Raw genomic sequence first — 21,097 nt, 5'->3', positions numbered from 1 at the left:
TTTGTCATGTTGGGAGTGACGAGCTGTATGATGACCTTCTAATGAGGCTCTGTGTTTCAAAGTCACCATCATGAAATCAATCCTTAGTTTTCATGAAATATTGCAGTGTTTATTGTAAATGATTTTCAGGTGCACATCATCATTATTGTGTTAATACTTAATACTTGACTAAGTTCCTCTTCCAGCATCTCTTCTCTTCTCTGATGACGAGGGCGGGGCTATAACCTGTCACTCACATGAGATCAGCCAATCAGTTCCCCCCCAGGCACATATTAAGCCCCGCCCACATGTGTTCTTGTTCCAGTCTTACTCGATATACAATAGAGCAGAAAACTTCCCTTTCGCTGGTTAAACGTTTCCCTCGGTCTCGGTCGGAGTGTTTGGAATATGAGTGTGTTTTGTAGTGCTGTTGGAACGAAATTCGAATATAATTCGAATATTTTAAAAATCAATACTATTCGAATGCTAAAGTTACTATTCGAATATTGCTTTTTTATATATTTAAAAATAAATACATACTTCCGAAGTGACCAGGTGTAAAAAGCCCCTTATCGCTTTCTTATTAACAATAGGAGAGCGTGGGAGTAGCTTTCGCGTGGCACATTCGCAAGGTCTCGTTCACTCCCTCTCTGCCATGGACGCGCCGAGCGCTATGTATGTTATGCACGGATTCCGGGAGATTTTAACTAATTTGCATTTTACGGCCATCAGGGAGACGCTAACAATACGCGTGAGACTCCCGGAACTTCCGACGCGATATGACGATCACATCACCTCAGATCTGAGCCCCTATTCGTCAAGCCAACGCGCCACAATCTATCGCAAATCAAAGTGAAAGTAAGTCGTAGACACACTACCATCTTCATTAAAAGTAAAGGAATGAAATAATATTACCAGGGCTGCTGCCGCTCTCCCTTATTGCTGTCTTTGCTGATTTTGAAATTAGCCGATGATCAATAAAATGCAGCTGCTTTCGGTGACGTGCACTTCATTACATCTGTATAGCGCGGGAATTGAAGATCGGATTTATATCTTTTTTGCAAAAACACATTTATGTGACCAGGTGTAAATGTAATCGTTTTGATAAATCAGAGCTATCCGATCTGAGAAAACGCATGAAGTGGCCAGGTGTAAACAGCCCATAAATGTTTATTGTAGTAATGTTAGATGTCCCTCTAGTGGGCCGAACGTGTAACAACAACCACTGGCTCAGACTGATCTCATGAAGTAGTGTGTGTATGACACGCCAATTCGTATTTCCATTTTTGGCGTGTCTTACCTCAACCCCGTCGCTAAACCTACCCGTCACTGGGGTTAATGGCATTTATGACTGTTCCCTTACCATCCTAGGAAAAAAAAAAGATCGCTCCCCAGATGTAGATCTACATTTTACTTTGTTTTGGTCGGACATTTGACGGCGTGTACGGACACGCGGAATGACGCGGTCGTTAATAGCGTAGACAAACACGCATACACGCGGATGGCTCAAAATGCGTGGAGATAACACGCCACTTGACTCGAAATTGGCGTGTATGTTTACGCAAAAGTCATGATGTCATGTTGACTGGCTATAGTGGCATTGGCGATCCATAAGAATGTGTAATGTCGTAAATATTAATAATAGGATAAATTTGAGCATTTAAAGGGTTAGTTCACCCAAAAATGAAAATTCTGTCAGTATTTACTCACCCTCATGTTGTTCCAACCCCGTAAGACCTTCGTTCATCTTCGGAACACAAATTAAGATATTTAAGATATTAAGATCACTCCTGCATACAGTCCATAGGCTTCTTGAGGGAATGACTCTTGCTGTCCTCGAAAAGTCATTAAAGACATCGTTAAAATAGTCCAAGTGACTACAGGGGCTCAATCTTAAGTTTATCAAACGACGAGAACACTTTTGTGCGCAAAAAAACAACAAAAATAACGACTTTATTTCAACTATTCACTTCCTTCTCCATGAGCCTGTAGTCAGTTAACGTAGTGTGATTGCGTAGAGCTACGTCACACGAAGGCTCACTATTGGCCGACGCTGGTCATGTGTGTGTGATGCGTGTGACGTACAATAACAGAAGCTTACGCTATTAAACTAGTAACCTGACTCGCGCAGAGGGAGAAATAAAGCAATAGTTGAAATAAAGTCGTTATTTTTGTTGTTTTTTTGCACACAAAAGTGTTCTCGTCGTTTGATAAAGTTAAGATTGAGCCCCTGTAGTCACTTGGACTATTTTAACGATGTCTTTAATGACTTTTCGAGGACAGCAAGAGTCATTCCCTCAAGAAGCCTATGGACTAGTATGCAGGAGCGATCTTAATATCTTAAATATCTTAATTTGTGTTGCGAAGATGAACGAAGGTCTTACGGGGTTGGAACAACATGAGGGTGAGTAAATACTGACAGAATTTTCATTTTTGGGTGAACTAACCCTTTAATATTCAAATGTTATTGGAATATTACATAAAACAAGGAATGGATTTCGAATAGTATTATAGAGGAAGATTGACAGCCCTAGTGTTTTGTAGCGGTTCTGTCGACCCAGATAAAGCTCAGACGCACAGAGACTCGTGTAACGGGCTGTGGTGTTCAGCGGATGAGTGTATTGATCCTCTGGCCCGAGTTCAGGTAGTTGGACGGTGTTTGTTTACTGCAGTCTTCGGTATTCAGGCCTCGTGTTTGTTCCTGTCACCGTGTGTTTGGACATCACTTGATGTTTGATTTGATCAACAATTACTTTTGAAATATGACGCAAGTCTCGACCAAATCCCACCAAGTCAATCTTTTAGTCTGTGCTGTGTGTGAACAAAACTTCACTGGACATTATTTATAGCTCCTGCCATCCAATAGTCACAGTAATCACTGTGCTTTGATACTATTGACAAATCCAGCACTAAATTTAGCCAAAAAATGTGTGTCTGTGCCTCTTTACTACTTGTTAGTATTAACTAAATGAAAGATATATAAAACGTATGTCAAATTGACGTCATGAAAGAAGAAACGGCATTGCAGAGTGGAAGCAAATGTTCAGATCCTGATTAAATATTACCACAACGACATTGTTTTTCTGTGTATTAACTTGAATGTTGCAATGTGATCGGTCACACAGATCCAGTTGATAAAACAGAGCATGTGCATGACACCGTTGTGCAGTGTCTCTCTCAGGTCCTTGTGGCGAAGCGGTGATGTATTTACTCATGCGAGAGCGTTTCAGAGTCTAAACAAGCCCATAATTCAAAGCTCAGCCCATTGTTTGACAGGGATCTGTTTTCGCAGATATTAAGGGCAGTTCAGCTCGCTTTAAACTCAACAGGCTAAAGATTTAGCAATTAGGGCGTAATCAGGATCATTATGTGTGTAATCCATCTGAGGCGTAGCAGATGTGTGTGAGCGCTGGTCAAGGCCGTAATGGCTCGCTCGGTGTGTGTTGTAAATGAAGCCTGTGGCTGGAATGCTCTCTGATCTTCACGCTGGTCCTCCTCTTTGTTCACCCGGACGCACTGCTAATACTGAGCCGACAGATTGGGCTCGCATGTTTTCTTCTCTCTCACTTTTTAGTTTCAGATTTTGCAGCTTCACATCAAGAAATTTTTTTGTTGGCATATGATTAACATAACTGGTCAAACCCCTCTGCTGCTTCACTTAGCTACATGTTTTGTTTGGATTGGTTATGTTTTTTTTCTTTCTCTTTTGTACTTGCATTTAAAAAAAAATATATATGCATATCGATATGAAGATTTGAAAAGCTTTCAGAACTCATTTCTTGAGGGATCAAATCAATACATTGATTACACCTGCTATTAATGTTTATTAATTAATTAAATAATATATGTTCATAAATCTGACAAAAAAAGCTACAAATTAGAGTAGAGACATAGCTAAATAAAGCAAATTAAAGAGTTAGTTCACCCAAAAATGAAAATTAAGTCATTAATTACAGTACTCACCCTCATGCTGTACCAACCCCGTAAGACCTTCGTTCATCTTTGGAAGTCAAACGAAGATATTTTTGATTAATCTGAGAGGTGGATCACTGCCACATAGGCTCCTAAGGGATCGAAACTTGATGGCCCAGAAAGTCATTGAAGAAAATGTTTAAATATTCCACGTGACTACAGTGGCTCAACTATAAGTTTATCAAGCGACGAGAATACTTTTTGTTCGAAAAAAATAACGACTTTAATCAACTATTTCTTTACTTTCTTCTGGGCCTGAGACGAGAGTTCAAGAGATTTGCGATCTTATTCTGCGACTTCTTGTTCAGTTCTCGCGCATGCGTCGTGGAAATCTCTTGAACTCTCGTCTCAGGCCCAGAAGAAGAAAAAAATAGTCGAATAAAGTTGTTATTTTTGTTTTAATTCAAGCATTTTTTTTTTTCATTTTTGGGTGAAATAACCCAAATCAGATGATGTGGCTCTTTGGGTTTCAGTTCGTTCTGTCCAATCAGGACCGAGGAGAAGCGCACACATAACACACTTTTAACAGATTATATAATGAATTATCGGTTATCGTATCTCAAATATAACGAATTATCGGTTATTGTATCTCAAATATAACTCAAATATAACAAATTATCGGTTATCGTATCTCAAATATAACGAATTATCGGTTATCATATCTCAAATATAACGAATTATCGGTTATCGTATCTCAAATATAACAAATTATCGGTTATCGTATCTCAAATATAACAAATTATCGGTTATCGTATCTCAAATATAACAAATTATCGGTTATCGTATCTCAAATATAACGAATTATCGGTTATCATATCTCAAATATAACAAATTATCGGTTATCGTATCTCAAATATAACAAATTATCGGTTATCGTATCTTAAATATAACGAATTATCGGTTATCGTATCTCAAATATAACGAATTATCGGTTATCGTATCTCAAATATAACGAATTATCGGTTATCATATCTCAAATATAACAAATTATCGGTTATCGTATCTCAAATATAACAAATTATCGGTTATCGTATCTCAAATATAACGAATTATCGGTTATCATATCTCAAATATAACGAATTATCGGTTATCGTATCTCAAATATAACAAATTATCGGTTATCGTATCTTAAATATAACAAATTATCGGTTATCGTATCTCAAATATAACAAATTATCGGTTATCGTATCTGCCAAAATGTTTATATTGGTGGATTCCTAAATACTAGGGATGTATCAATATATTGCAACATAAAAAATGCATCAATATGTGTTTTGTGTATAATTCACCAAAAATAAATAAAATACTTTGATAAAATGTTTAGTTTTCCGAGTTTTATTGTGAGAACTGCAGTATATAATGTAGAATATAATGTATAGTAATGCAGTGGGGGAATATGTGTGTGTCCGACATTATTGTAAATATATCTAGTCAGTGACAGAGATCATCATATTCATCTCCAATAATTCAGTGTTTTCAGCTTGAGAATCATGAATATTGTTATTCTGGTGTCTCTATTGGGTTTCAGCACCAAGTCCAAGCCTGTTCATTCACACACACAATCTCATACATCACATTTAGCATTTAATCATTTTATTCTTCACCTTTTATCTTGCAGTGATCGTGAGTTCAGTGTCGAATCGTGACGCTCCTACTGTAATAGAAATTGCGAAATGAAGGTGCGACTATATCCAGAGTCCCCCGAACTACAAGCTCATCTTCTCCTGTCCAGCGTGTGCTTTTGTTCCTGCGATGGAGTGAACGCTCGGGGTCTAAAGGTGTGTTGTGTTCACCTGACACAACAGCCAATCACACGCGAGGAAACTTATATGCGTCTCATCTCACCCAGATGCTGTCCTGCGTATCGAAGCGCTCATCCGCAACCGCTCCGCCACACTCGTTCCCGTGTTCCTGCAGATTACAGGCTTTAAAGCACTGCTCTCCGGCTCGCTCGCTCTCTTTGTCTGCGTGCGATGCACTCTGGTAATTAACTTTGTCCTTCTTTTATTTGTTGCAGTCTTCCCCCGTCCACTCTTCTGAGCATCTTCTCCCAGGAGTACCAGGTTAGAAGTTTTCCTCCTTTGTGTGGCCTGACAGCTGCCTAATTGAATGATGAATGTCCCCTTATTTCTGTGTAATTGAACTGCCAACTCTCTGATTGGTTTGGAGGATCCCCCCCCGACCCACACACACACACACACACACACACACACACACAGTGGACCTCTGCCAACCCGGCCTCTCCATCTGTCTAATAACATCGAGCCGCTGCTTATTTGCCGGACCTGTAATAAATTATGCTAAACCATTATTATTCTGACAATAATAATTTCCCGGTGTGGCGCGGGTCCGTGTGCTAAATGTTTGCTGACTCGCGCTGTCGCGAGCGCTTTCCTCATCTGACAGCGACGATGATCGATGGCCACGGTTACGGCGGCTCAGAATAGAGCCATTCATCATCCGTCTGACGGCTGTCACTCACTCCCGTGTCTCAGCAGAATCACTCCTGTAGTTTTTAAATAAGTTGTTTTTAAGCGTCCTCGGGTCGAGACGCCACCGAATCGCATTACGCAGCAAAGCGAGAGAGCTTGTAGTTTAGAAGAACAGGAAATGAATGAGGCTGAAAGCACGGGGTATGAACACTTCTACACACACGAATCTGTGAATAACACACACATCTGGTGCCGGACGCAGGTTGTCTTGCAGTAAAACAGTATAGTTATTTTTTGCTGGAAATTACATTACGATTTTTCATGTTTTGAAAGTCTCACCAAGGCTGCATTTATTAGATCAAAAATACAGTAAATCTGTGTTTTTAATGTGAATATACAGTAAAGTGTAATTTCTTCCTGTGATCAAAGTTATCATCATTACTTCAGTGATCCTCCAGAAATCATTTTAATATAAGGATCTGATGATCAAGACACATTTATGATTATAATCAGTGTTTAAAATTTTTGTGGAAGTCATTATACATTTTGTTTCTAGATTCTTTGATGAATAGAAAGTTCGAAAGAACAGCATTTATTTTAAATTATAATCTTCTGTATTATTATAATCGTCACTTGAACAGTTAAATGCGTCCTTGCTGAATAAAAGTAGTAATTCCAAACTCAAAATGCCAGATGATCAGTGTAAAAATAAATCTAAACAGTCTAAGATTATAGATCAGACCGTTCAGACTCAGTGTAGTCCAGTCATTTTATGAAAAAAAAGTTGAACAAATTGCATGACCTTAACATTAAGTATTTTACTGTTATATGTCAACAAAATTCTACAAGACATTTTCACCTGCTATACCCAATGTTTAGATCTGTTTGGGTATTTATGCAAATGAGCACATATGTAATTATATTATGCACCGTTAGTCCATGTTTACAAACAATAGCAAAAAACTTGTAATACATTTTTTGTTTGTCTTGATGTAAGTAATCAACTCAGTGATTTTCATGACGATATTTAAAGGTTAAATTTTTTACCCTATTCACGTGAGAAAAAGAATGAATATGCAAATGAATGGTAGGGGTGGGCGATATGACCAAAATTGTGTTTCACGATATGACTAATTTTATTTCACGGTAACGATATATTTCACGATATAGTTATTTATGTAGTTATCCTCAAAAAAAAAAAAAATCGACAAAAAGGGCTTTGTATAATAAATAAACCCAAATACTTTAGAAATGAAAAGTATGTCACCTTGTTTTACTTTTATTTTATTTGGTAAATTATTTATTTGGTAAACTATTTCAAAATATAGTAAACAAAAAACACTCAAGTTCACTTTTAGATGAACTTCCCACAACAGATTGATATTAAATACAACTCATGGGTGCATTTCAACTTTTGGTTCGGTACGCATACAAACCGAACGATTCCTTAAAGGAGTAGTTCACTTTTGAAAAAACTTTTGCTCATAATTTACTCGCCCCCGTGTCATCCAAGATGTCCATGTCTTTCTTTCCTCAGTCGAAAAGAAATTAAGGTTTTTGATGAAAACATTCCAGGATTTTTCTCCTTATAATGGACTTGGGGAACCAGACGGTCCGAGGTCCAAAAGACAGTTAATAACAGTTTCAGATGCAGCTTCAAATGTCTTTAAACGACACCAGACGATGAATAAGGGTCCCAACACAGTGTATTTACATGATGGATGCACGAGTGTGATCCGCTTCAGCTGTGCTGTGTGTTTCAGAAGAGGATGAAGCGCAGCTGTGCGAGACATCACGCTCCTGACGTGGTTAAAGGATACTATCAGAGGTGAGACACCGCTCTTCTCATACATGATGGACAGTGATAAATATCTGAAAAATAGAGATTTTTCATTGGTGTTATAACATACAGCTCATTCACAATGCACAAAACACATAATACAACACTAATGTTGAGAATTATCTAAGACATTCTTTGCAGCTCTGCTTTCCTGAGGTGCATCATGGGAAGCTTTAAACACTAGTGGAGGAAGATCAAGTGATGATGATTGTCCTTCATTATCTGCTCATTCATTTAGATTTTTAAGTAAATAAATAGTCTCGTTATTGAATAACATTGGTAACACTTTACAATCAGGCTCATTAGTTAACATTAGATAATGTGTTAACTAACATCAACTAACCATGAGCAAAACATTAATTACAGTATTTATTAATCTTTATTAATGTTAGTTAATATAAAATCCAGCTGTTGATTGTGTGTTCATGTTAGTTCACAGTGCATTAACTAATGTTAACAAACACAACCTTTGGTTTTAATAACGTGTGGGTAAATGTTGAAATGACTGCATTTAGTTAGTCAAATCAAAGGTTCAAATCAAATCATTTAATTAGTTCAACGAGTCGGTGTTTCCCGAAGCATCGTTAGCCAGCTAAGCTATGCTCGCGTTATCATAGTTCAACGAGTCAGTGTTTCCCGAAGCATCGTTAGCCAGCTAAGCTACGCTCGCGTTATCATAGTTCAACGAGTCGGTGTTTCCCAAAGCATCGTTAGCCAGCTAAGCTACGCTCGTGTTATCATAGTTCAACGAGTCGGTGTTTCCCAAAGCATCGTTAGCCAGCTAAGCTACGCTCGCGTTATCATAGTTCAACGAGTCGGTGTTTCCCAAAGCATCGTTAGCCAGCTAAGCTACGCTCGCGTTATCATAGTTCAACGAGTCGGTGTTTCCCGAAGCATCGTTAGCCAGCTAAGCTATGCTGACGTTATCATAGTTCAACGAGTCGGTGTTTCCCGAAGCATCGTTAGCCAACTAAGCTACGCTCGCGTTATCATAGTTCAACGAGTCAGTGTTTCCCAAAGCATCGTTAGCCAGCTAAGCTATGCTCGTGTTGTCATGGTTCAACGAGTCGGTGTTTCCTGAAGCATCGTTAGCCAGCTAAGCTATGCTGACGTTATCATAGTTCAACGAGTCGGTGTTTCCCGAAGCATCGTTAGCCAGCTAAGCTACGCTCGCGTTATCATAGTTCAACGAGTCAGTGTTTCCCAAAGCATCGTTAGCCAGCTAAGCTACACTCGTGTTATCATGGTTCAACGAGTCAGTTTTTCCCAAAGCATCGTTAGCCAGCTAAGCTACGCTCGCGTTATCATAGTTCAACGAGTCGGTGTTTCCCAAAGCATCGTTAGCCAGCTAAGCTATGCTCACGTTATCATAGTTCAACTAGTCGGTGTTTCCCAAAGCATCGTTAGCCAGCTAAGCTACGCTCGCGTTATCATAGTTCAACGAGTCGGTGTTTCCCAAAGCATCGTTAGCCAGCTAAGCTACGCTCGTGTTATCATAGTTCAACGAGTCGGTGTTTCCCGAAGCATCGTTAGCCAGCTAAGCTACGCTCGCGTTATCATAGTTCAACGAGTCGGTGTTTCCCAAAGCATCGTTAGCCAGGTACGCAAGCAAGTTCTCTCCTTATCATAGTTCTACGATAGTCGTACTGTGATGGTGAAGAGTACGGGAAACACAGGCCTGATCGTTGTTCTCACAGACATCAAATCAGACGATCTGCCGTCTGACAAACATCTACAGGAGCCGAGTGCTGTGTGTGTGTGGTTATCTGTGGTTAAGAGCGGCTGGTGTGTGTGTGTGTGAGGGGTTTGTGGTTTCAGGCTAATGAACGGTTCGGCTGAGTCTGAGCCCATCAGGGACTCCGGCATGTTCTGGCTGGTCTGCTCTTGTTGTCTTCTCTTCTCATTTGTTGACGTTTTTCCCTGTTGTTGTTGTGTGTGTGTGTGTGTGTAATGAAGATACCGGAGCGAAGCCCGGACTCGTCCCACAGACCCGGTTCTGCTGGAGCTCGCCAACCAGGTAATGACTTGTGCACAAACATAATTAACCCAAAAGATTCATTTGGAGGTTTCCCAGTCTGTTAGTACTTACACAAATTGGACTAATGGTTCAGTCTATTAACCAATGATTTCGTGCAATTATCCTTCATGGAGGAAGAGTTGAGTGTTATTATCATAAGTGCGGTTCATAAACGCGTCTGGTGTGTTATTGACAGGGAGGTCAGTGGGTAATATCTGCTCTTGTTAAGCGTTGGCCATCGAGTGCCCGTGTGAATGATGTTACTGTTACCACTGACCAGTGAAAGGTCACACACACACACTCATCGCCGCCACACTGGGTTTAACCGTGTGATTCACACACATCTCATGGGAAATTATGATACGGCTTCCATTCATTACTCAAATTCTGGGTTTTTTTACCATTTAAGTTGTTCAATTGTGTCGCATCACAGCGAGTGCAAGACCAGCATTAGTGGTTAAAGTATATAAATGTGTGTTTTGTTGTAAATGTCGCTGGTTTGTCTAGATCAGACTCTTATTCCTCGGCTGGATCGTGTCGAGACTTTGAAACTCACATCTGACCTTCGACCCGTTGGACCCCAACTTTATACAATACAAAGAAAAAGAAAAGTGCAAAAGAAAGAACTCACACTATTAATAATAAGCACTGCAGTATTATTAATACAGTAGTGCATACAGTAATATTCGTAATTCTGCAAACCTAGGTATTGCTTACATGCATGTTTGTTAATGACGATAGAATTTCACTGCATAAAAAGTATCAAAAATGATATATTTTTTGGTTTTATCGATAACATATTTAGAAATGGAATAAATTACTTCTGTTGTCATATGAGAGGACTTGAAATTTTACTTTTTAATTGTTTATGGGACATACATGATAGGCAATTAAATCGTAGGATTCTTTTTTTTAACCACAATGAATGAAATCGTCAGTGTAGTGTTGATAGTGGAGGTGGAGAAGGCGAGTCCTTGGAGGCGGGGTCGAGGAGTGTCGGTAATGAGTGTTAATCTCTGTGTTCGTCAGGTGGACCTGTCCCCGGCGCTCCTGGCCCGTGTGATCCTGGAGTGTTTCCTGCAGGAGTGTGAGCCTTCAGTGTGTGAGTACAGTGTGTGTTCCCTCCGGAGGGACCTGCACACACACACACACACACACACACACACACACACCACCCAACATCAGCACTGTTGTTAATAACTCCTTTATCCTGAGCACTGAGAGACACAGACATCAGCACTCATACACTCTCTCATACACTCTGAAGAATGCTGGGTTGCTTAAACCTAAATTTGGGTCAAATATGAACAAACCCAACTGTAAATGTAATTTTAAATTTCAACCCAACGTCTGGGTTTGTGCATTTTTGACCCAAATTAGGGTTAAAACAGCCCTGCATTTTTTACAGTGCTATTAGGTATTTCCCTATCACAGAACATGCGTGACAGAAATGCAAAGTTAATGCACAAATCACTTTAAAGCTCTAATGTGCAAGTATAATATGCTTAAATACAGTATTCAAGAATTCAACAGCATATTAATGTAGCTTTGAGCCGCCGAGTTCAGACTCTTATATAAACTTCTGCTGATCCAAAGCCTTACATTTCATCCGTTCATGCAGATTTCATACAGGAGACTCTAATGTACAACAGGAATGCATGCAAACTTCATTTTAGAGTTTATTTTTTATTATTTTTTTTTTTTTGACAAAGTATGATGGTAATATTGGCCATTAGCCGATAATAATAATAGTAATTTACGCTACATTGGGGACATTTTTTTTTTCTTCTAATTTCTTCACTTGCAAGAGATACAAACTGGAGCTTTTATTTTAAATGAAAACTACTATTTCTGCGAAAATGCGCCTCATTTCAAACCTAGTGAAATGCTCTAATCATCTTCAAAACACAAAAACGTGAGAAAATATGAAGAGTTCAGATGCAAAAGCCTCTAAATGCCATTTGAAATTTTCTTCTTTAATGATGATTTTTTATCAAACTTGTATATTTAAGTTCAGTTATTTCACTTAAATAACAATTAATAGGTAATTATCATTGCCATTTAAGTGAAATTACTGAACTTAAATATACAAGTTTGATAAAAATCATCATTAAAGAAGAAAATTTCAAATGGCATTTAGAGGCTTTTGCATCTGAACTCTTCATATATAAATTTAGAAATAAAGCGTAACCTGTGCGTCACATCACACGCAGAGATTCTCATTGGCTGAGAGCTGAGCCGTGCTGAGACGTGGGCAACTCAAACCAACTATAGACTTAAATGGCAGTCTTTCGGGATGTAAGGACACAACATTATAGAGGTTTTAGCCAATATCAATATGTGAATATCTGACTCTATACCGCAACAGCAGCACAGGTGACTCTTTTACTCTCTACTTCAGTACATTTTGGAATAAGTAAATGTACTTTTTACTCCAATACATTTGTGATGAGTATTGCAATTACACGTTATATTTAGCATGGCACTAACTTTTCCTGCATTAGTTTATTACACTTATATCGCTGTCGAAGTGCATCGTGTGCTTTGCCCTCATGAAGGCTGCTTTACATGAACGTGAGTGCTTTAGCAGATAGTTGTGAATCGCAGGCGTTTGATTTATGAGATGAGCAACTTTGGATTATTTAATTTGACTTAACATTATTTTATTTATCCACTATATTGATGATATCTTTTTGATGAATATTGGTTTACTTATGGCCTTGAGACATTTAAGAGGCTGTTGTGTCTACCTTTAGTTACCGCAATATTCAGGTGTTCAGGTTAATTTAAATTTTTGGAAATTAATCATGACTTCCACATCAATTGTTTATGTTCACGGGCATGTCTCTGAGGTGTCGAGGTGCACTTTTGTTCAGTAAAATAAAATCAGATACTCTACGACTTTTCCTGAAGTTGTATTGAAATTGTAATTTTTGCTGTAAGCTGTCTGTACTTTTCCTCAAGAATGAATATTCCTGATCATTTTCCAGAAGCTTTTCCGTTCTCCGTAGATTCATATGAAAGTGACGTCTATTTTTCGCCCAACGCCCCGCCGAACCAAGGCAAGTTTATTTATATCGCACATTTCTTACACTATGGTAATTCAAAGTGCTTTACACACAAATTAAAATAAAACCAAGGAATTAAAAGAGATGGAAAGATGATGCCTCGATAAACTCATCTGCGTATCATATTTTTCACAGCTCGGAGATTTCCCCATGGTGATTGTGTGTGATCCTCTATGCTCACGTCTCCACGCTTCACTCCTGAATCTCCCTGTGTGAATATTAGACTCTTGTTTGATGAAACACTGCCTGGATAAGTGTCTTCGGTGGCCATTAGCTAACAGGTTTGTCCAGTGCTGTCGGCGAGCGCATCCATCATTCCCGTGTTTCCAGCGCAGTGTTCGGATCAATAGCTTCATATTCACCAGACGCTCAGCCTTCGCGCACCGTCTTTTATTTTCTTTCACTCCTTTCTTCCCCGTTTGCATTTAAGAGACACAGAAAATGTGCCTTTGGGACGCTGAATATATATCCACTGACTTCAGCGGGATCAATAGAGAGTTTGAAATTGTTTCTGAAGTCTTTTCTCCAGTGAGTGTTGTGTCGGGGTTTTCCCAGACCGGGCCGGACGGATGCGCATGTACATAAATCAATACGTTCAGGGCATTTTCAGCACATATCGAATATGATATCAACATCTGTAATGCTTGGTCTTCTCCAGACGGCAGCCGGATCTTCTGAAGCCTCGACTTCACTGGAAAGCACATCAAATGCTGCATTTTACTCCAGTCTCGTGGGTGTTTTGTGGCTCTGGGTTTGGACGTCTGTTATCATGTCGAAACGAGATGATTGTTCAATTCTGCCTCGTTTCACTTTATCTTTAGTTTCATTAATGTGCCTGAGCTTCCAGTGAATAATGCACATATACTGGAGACTAGACAGAAGCAGTGGGAGATTGGGTTTTTCCATTTCTCTAACATGTAATGTGATATTAAATGAGTTTGGGTTTCACAAGCACATAATTAAACCATACTGTTGGAAAATAACACTGCTAGTTATGATTAATAATGCATCAATAACCCAGTCATAATCAATAATGTTGAACATTGCTTAATCTGAGGATTGAATGAACACCAGGAAACTAAAGCGCTTTACTAATGGGTTATTTAACTCATCAAATGCGTTTTTTTTTAGATATATACATAAAAAAAACATAATATTATCCAAGTGATTCGCTTTCATTTTCAATCTGGATAGCACTAACCAATCAGAACTCAAGAAGTCACACAATCATGTTTTTTTGGGTCATAATGCTCATCCCTGCACATTTTTGGTTTCTGTAGTGCAGTTGCATAATATTTTTTTTATTACTATTAAAAAACACTTTCACTAACTATAATGAAAACTGTAGAAGGCGGTGAAAGAGACGCATGTTTTAAAATCAAAGTTCTCCACGAGCTGTGGTAAATACTAAAAAACACAAATACAAAACACAATCATGGTCATAATGCAATGAACATTAATTAAACTCAATGTATTCATTAATTAATGAATGTACATAATAAATAAACACTAACAAGAAACAGTCGTTTAAACAAATACCACTACTCAACGTCCATAACTCGCGCAGGGATTTGTGGGAACAGATTCAGTTTTATTTGAAGTAATTTACAATAAATGATCTAAATTGTCCTGTTATGTCTAATACCGTTTTCCCATTGTGTATATACTCAGGGGACTAGCGTTTTACAGTCCTTTACAGTTAAATTAACCTATTTGGGCACTCTTTATAATAGGTGTTTTTGACTACTATGTATTTGCATATATCCAGTGTTGGGTAAGTTACTCTAAAAAAGTAATTAATTACTAATTACCTCTTCAACAGTGTAATTAGATTACTGTACTATTTACTCTCTCTAAAAAGTATTTAATTACTTTTAATTACTAAGTACTTTCAAAATCCCCTATCAATCTCAACCAGCTGAATAATACAAGGATAGACATGAATCTGTTTTAATTCTTTAAAATAAATAGTATAAAATTGCATGAATTATCCTTAAACAGACCAAGGTGGAGAAAGTTACATTATAAAAACATACTTTTTAACATCAGACACTACATTTTGATGTTTTATGTCTGATCTCATGACATTTCACACTTTTTTCATACATATTTTACAATAATTCATACGAATTTGTACGAGTGCGGTCGTAATATTTAGACACCTCATAAAATGCATACGAATCGCTGTGAGATCGGATTGATCTATACACAGTATTTACCTCAATTACATCAGAAGTAACTGTAATTAAATTACAGATAAATGAAGAGTAATCCCTTACTTTACATTTTCAAGGGAAAGGTAATTAAATTACAGTAACTAATTCCTTACTAATTAGTTACACCCAACACTGTATACATCTACAGTTAAACCACAATGTATTCACACACCTTTCTCTCATCACACATTTCTCACATTATCTCAGTTTATTGGCTATAATGGTGATAAACATGAGCAGAACTCAGTTCTCAGATCAGTATTGGACTGGTTTTGGACTCTCACACATGAATTATGTTGAATATCTGTTCAATTGAACTACACTATTAGATAACACCAGTTTAGCTCAACCAGTGACCAAGCAATGCTTCATGTTGTTCAGTGTGTGTGTAAAAAGAGCATTAGCGATTACAGAAAACACACTGAAGAAAACATGAAGGAGGAATCATTTTTGGTCCCGAATGTGTATAAATGTCACCGGTAGACACTGAATGAAGAATATTTGGGTGTAATACATCACAGTTTACTTTATTTTGCTCTCCTCACTTATATAAAGGACTAGTGAAAAAATATCAAAAATGATATCTGGTGTGTGAATAGCTTTTGGTTTGACTGTATATGTGAGGTTATATTTGGTGGGTGTAATTATACATGCACTTAATTACATGCATGCATTTTTTTAAATACATGCACAATGTAAAAACATGCATGTACACAATAGGTGCATTGAATCAAATGACTAATTGTTAGCACATAGTAGTTAAAGACAGTGACTGAAGGTAAGTGCGTTGAGTCGTGAGACCCAGGCTCTTCATTAGCAGCTGCAGGAGGCGGTGAGGTAAGCATTGCCTTGACAAGTATGCTAATTACTAGCGTATACTAATTACTAGCGTGGAGGCACGGGCCGAGCTTCAGCCCTGCTATCAGACACAATCAGACCGAGGCAGATCAGTTCTGCCCCACTTACCCTACTGGGACCATCGCTGCTCCTGCTTTCTCCGTGTGCCGAGGAGAGGAGGATGGGTTTAGAGAAGTAAATATGAAAATGAAACGAGGGTTTCAGGCAGCGGCAGAGATTTGCAGAGCTGTCCTCTGGCGTCTAACGGCCTCATCCATCACGGCCCGCAAGTACTCCGTTCCTCTGCTATCTGTAAATGTTTTTAGATATTAGCCAATTTATATGCTCCCAGATTCATCATGGAAAATCAGCTTTAGCAGGGGCGCATCATCAGCGAGCGCCGCATCATGAGGTTTGATGGACGATTGCGTCGCTGGCGCCGAGGAGGAGGGAGGCGTCTTGATTATAACCGTAAGAAGAAGGATTTTTAATTAATAAACAAGCTCCGGGGCTCATCAGCGTCAGAGGCGATAGCGCTCGTCATCCGTTATGTTTTTATGACGATCAATGATCTGATGATGGTTTCTCCTCTTGCCGGAGAGGTTGCGTGGATTCATCATCTCATCAGAGGTTGTTAAAGGTGGCTGTGGTTTTGGTAAACATCTCCCGTCTTTCCTCTTTCGTATCCCCCTCCTCCGATAAGGACTGAATTTATGTCGACACGGGACAATTACATTAGATTGGCGGTGTGTTTACAGTGTTGTGTTGGTAGGCGTCTTTAATAAATGTATGCTGATGCTGCGCAGATCTTCGGCTCTGTGGTTATTTACTGCGCCGTGTGTTCGCAAATGGCATTACGCCCCGGTGATGAATGAGCGTTAGAGTAAACTCATTTTAAAAGTGGCCTGATTTATGATCTCTCTGGCCTCCATTTTCATCAGGTCATTGCTTGGCTGAAACCCCACAATGTCATCCGCAAGGTCACCCCTTTTTTACGATTGTTCGTAACCCGACGGACGCCCGGATGGACGGGCCGGCGGTGTGAAGCAGGTGGTGGTGTGTGATGTGTGAAATGCGATGGTGGTCAACCTCCAATTACGAGAGCTGGTAAGACAAGGGCTTTAATGGCCTCTGTTTGCCTTCGGGGAGCTCTATTACACACTGCTGTTTTGCAGGACCAGCATCAAATCTATAAAAGTACCATTAAGAGGAAAAAAATCAATCAAAATGCCATTAAAGTGGAATAAGTTGCCAATATTGCTGATGTGGTTGCGGCTTCTTTGATTTTCCCTCAGATTATTAGGCGCAGCGGCGTAGTGACTTTGTTAAGGGAAACGAGTGTTGTTGGGGAGTAATATGTCTCCCGGCTTCATAAAGTTTGCGGCCTCATATTTCCCTCTTTATTGATTATCCATTATCATTTGTCATGAGGTGTCCTAACTCAAGGGGAAATATAGCTCTCTTCATTGCCGAGCGAAGCGCCGTATGGATCTGCGCGTGAAGCTATAGCAATCTGGGAGAAAAATGAGCTGAAAACAAGGCGCCGCCGGTGTAGAGATGCTGACTTGGCTTTGCTCTCTCTTCTTTTCTCCTTCAACAGAGCTAGCGTTTCACCCTAAAAATCGCCCCTCTCACAGTCGTCATGAAGGAAACAATCATCTATATAGACCAAAACCACTTTTTTCTGCTGTAAAGTTGGGCATTTTAACATGCGGGTCTATGGGATTGAGTCTCTTCTGCAGCGCCTCTAGTGGCTGTTTGGTGAACTGCAGTTTAAGCCACTTCCCTGTTGGATTTAAGCGAGAGAACGAAATGTTCCGGCTTGATGTCGTCGCATTAGCAAATTTACAGTCAATTCACATCCATTGTCAATAACGTAGAAATTAGACCCAGACCGATTTATCGGCAGGCCGATATTATCGGCCGATATTAGGCATTTTCCAAACTATCGGTATCCAACATGACATCATGACTTTTGCGTAAACATACACGCCACTTTCGAGTCAAGTGGCGTGTTATCTCTATGCATTTTGAGCCATCTGCGTGTATGCGTGTATGTCTACGCCATTAACGTCCGAGTGATTCCACGTGTCTGTACACGCCGTCAAATGTCCGAGCGAAACGAAGTAAAATGTAAATCTACATCTGGGGAGCGATCTTTTTCTTTCCTAGGATGGTAAGGGAACACTCATAAATGCCATTAACCCCAGTGACGGTTAGGTTTAGGGACGGGGTTGAGGTAAGTCATATATTTATATATACAGTAATAACGTTAAGTCAACGGCGTTCATAAACACGCTGAAAAGCGATTATGCGTCTTGATAGCACGGCAAAAATGGAAATACGAATTGGCGTGTCATACACACGCTACTTCATGAGATCAGTCTGCGGTATCGGCAGTTATAATGGCCGATAAATGAATATTTCAAAAATAAAATAAAAACGGACTAAACATGCTTCAACCATGTCATGAGTGTTGGAGTTGTATAGTTTGTCCACCAGAGGGCGCTCTACACCGTTCCTGTTGGCAACATAACGTGCCACACATCCTGCAACCTGCTGATCTATCTGCGGGACTAATTCTTATTTTATTCATCAGAACTTTAATATATTTTAATATACTAACTTTAATATAAACAAGTTTCTTTTTAAAATGCATTATCATATTATTTTAGTTAAAACTCATAAATAACTACAAATAACTAATGTTAGGAAAATCTGTTAATGTTTTGTTGCACGTTTCTGTGAAAAAATAAAATAAAAAAAATATCGGCCGATATATCGGAATATCGGATTTTAAAACCAACAAATATTTGTATCGTATCGGCCTTCAAAATTCTTTATCGTTCGGGCTCTAGTAGAAATGTGTGATAAGTCCCTTTAACCCAATCTGCTTTCGGTCCGAAATCTGCGAGAAACTCCCGATCGTGAGCATAACAAATTAATATATTTCTGGCCAAATCACTTGAGGCTCAGACCTTTACGACAATGTTTTGTCAAGAAAAAGGTTTTGATCATAAATTATGAAACATGACGACTCCCAAAAGGGGAGGACCCATCGTCCAATTTCAAAATGGTTTACACAGGATGAATTCTGAGTTTGGGAGCTTTCGAATGGTACCTAATTTATGATGATTACTAAAATAGGCGATAAAAAATATGTATTAAGAGTATTATATATATATATATATATATATATATTGTACTTTTTAGAGGATAATATTATTCTATACATTTTTATGGACAAATACTAGAATGTTTTATTATGAACTTTTAGCATGAAAACCAAAAGTTTCAATTATTAAAAGTGTGTGCATCGAGTTTTTGTTATGATGTCGATTTGTTTGAGGCGCACTCTTGTCATAAATTCATCCATTATCGTTCCTACATAATTTAAAAAAAAAAAAAAAACACAGTGGTAAAATATATATTTCGGAGTCTTAGACCTTTCCAAACCATTAATAGTTTGTCGTGATTGGATTATGATTTAATTGTAATTTAGTGAAGTAAACTGGCGTCCTGCTGGCGGGACGGTGGAAAATGGCCATGAATAAACACAATTATGGCTTTTATTGTGCACAAACCTACATTATACTTCAGGGAATACAATGAAATGCTTCTTGATTATCACCCTTTGAAATATCCTTTATTTTAACATCACCACCTGTCTGAGCCAAACAAGGCCTCATATTTCCCATCATGCACTGGCTAGTGTTTGATCCACTCAGTCTTACTGTCATGAATCTCTCTAGATACTCTCTTCAATCCATTAGAGTTGTGGTGGATCATGATTTGGCTTTTCTAGCTGTAGTTAGTGTGTAATGTAGAGTTACGACGCTCACAGTTCAGAGCAAAGGGAGAGATCGTTTTTTAAGGACTACAACAAACGGCTGGTAGGGACTACACAAGCTTCCTCCCGGGTTAGTGACATCACCAACTCTAACATTTACATAAACCCCGCCCCCTGAACCCGCCCATGTTGAGGATAGGAAGAGCTGTTGCAGTCGAACACATTTGTGAGTCAGCTCAAGCTGTCGCATCTGTCTTGCAACAGAAAGTCACTCTGTGTGCATCATCAGTTCCTATTAAGACAGAATATGCTAATTGACGATAGTTAACTCAATATCTGCAACATAAAGTCTTCAACTAACCATTCAGAGACGTCCTGTAGCTTCTACTTGTCGTCACTTCTTCTGAGTCTCCAGTTTAAACATAAAAGGCAGAACAGTTTCGGACATTTTAGTGTGTGTATGTGTGAGGTAATCAGAGACACGCACACAGGTGCTCTTGTAGCTCCGCCCCCTGTGCCGAGAGTAGCAGCTCATTTGCATTTAAAGGGACAGACACAGAACGGTGTGTTTTTGCTCACCCTCACAAAGTGACAACTTTAACAAGCTATATAAAATATCTGTGGGGTATTTTGAGCTTCACACACACACACACACACTCTGGGCACATCAGGGATGTATTTTACATCGTGTAAACCAATAGGTGGAGGAGTTTAATAATGGGTTGCATCTTCATCGATTCCTGCTCAAATCCATCTGAACTCTGACCTTTTGTCTGGAGGTGTGTAACGCATGTGTTTGTGTGTCCATCAGCAGCATCCAGACTCGTCCTCAACAACATGCTGCGCGAGCCCCATCTGATCCCGGACCTGCTGTTAGCCAAGCACGTCGAGCAGGTACTAGCGCTCAACAAACATCATTAGCAAAATGTTCACATTGCTCTTTACT

At 39.1% G+C, this 21,097-nt stretch overlaps 1 protein-coding gene across 6 annotated transcripts in view; it reads left to right on the top strand.

Moving 5' to 3' along the window:
* cdin1 (CDAN1 interacting nuclease 1) overlaps positions 1-21,097 on the top strand; it is a 92,782-nt gene that overhangs the window by 12,974 nt on the left and 58,711 nt on the right. For 3 of the 6 annotated variants that reach the window (XM_089120002.1, XM_089120007.1, XM_089120004.1), the window contains 5 exons: positions 5,969-6,014; positions 8,147-8,211; positions 10,180-10,240; positions 11,270-11,342; positions 20,963-21,045. In XM_089120002.1, coding sequence (XP_088976128.1) covers positions 5,969-6,014; positions 8,147-8,211; positions 10,180-10,240; positions 11,270-11,342; positions 20,963-21,045 — 328 coding nt within the window. The remainder of the gene's footprint in view (positions 1-5,968; positions 6,015-8,146; positions 8,212-10,179; positions 10,241-11,269; positions 11,343-20,962; positions 21,046-21,097) is intronic. The other 3 variants (XM_089120006.1, XM_089120008.1, XM_089120005.1) reach the window with 2 other exon arrangements.

The sequence above is a fragment of the Pimephales promelas genome, chromosome 15 (genome assembly GCF_988280905.1).
Source record: "Pimephales promelas chromosome 15, fPimPro1.hap1.1, whole genome shotgun sequence".
Classification (NCBI taxonomy): Eukaryota; Metazoa; Chordata; class Actinopteri; order Cypriniformes; family Leuciscidae; genus Pimephales; species Pimephales promelas.
This window is presented reverse-complemented; position numbering and strand designations above follow the sequence as displayed.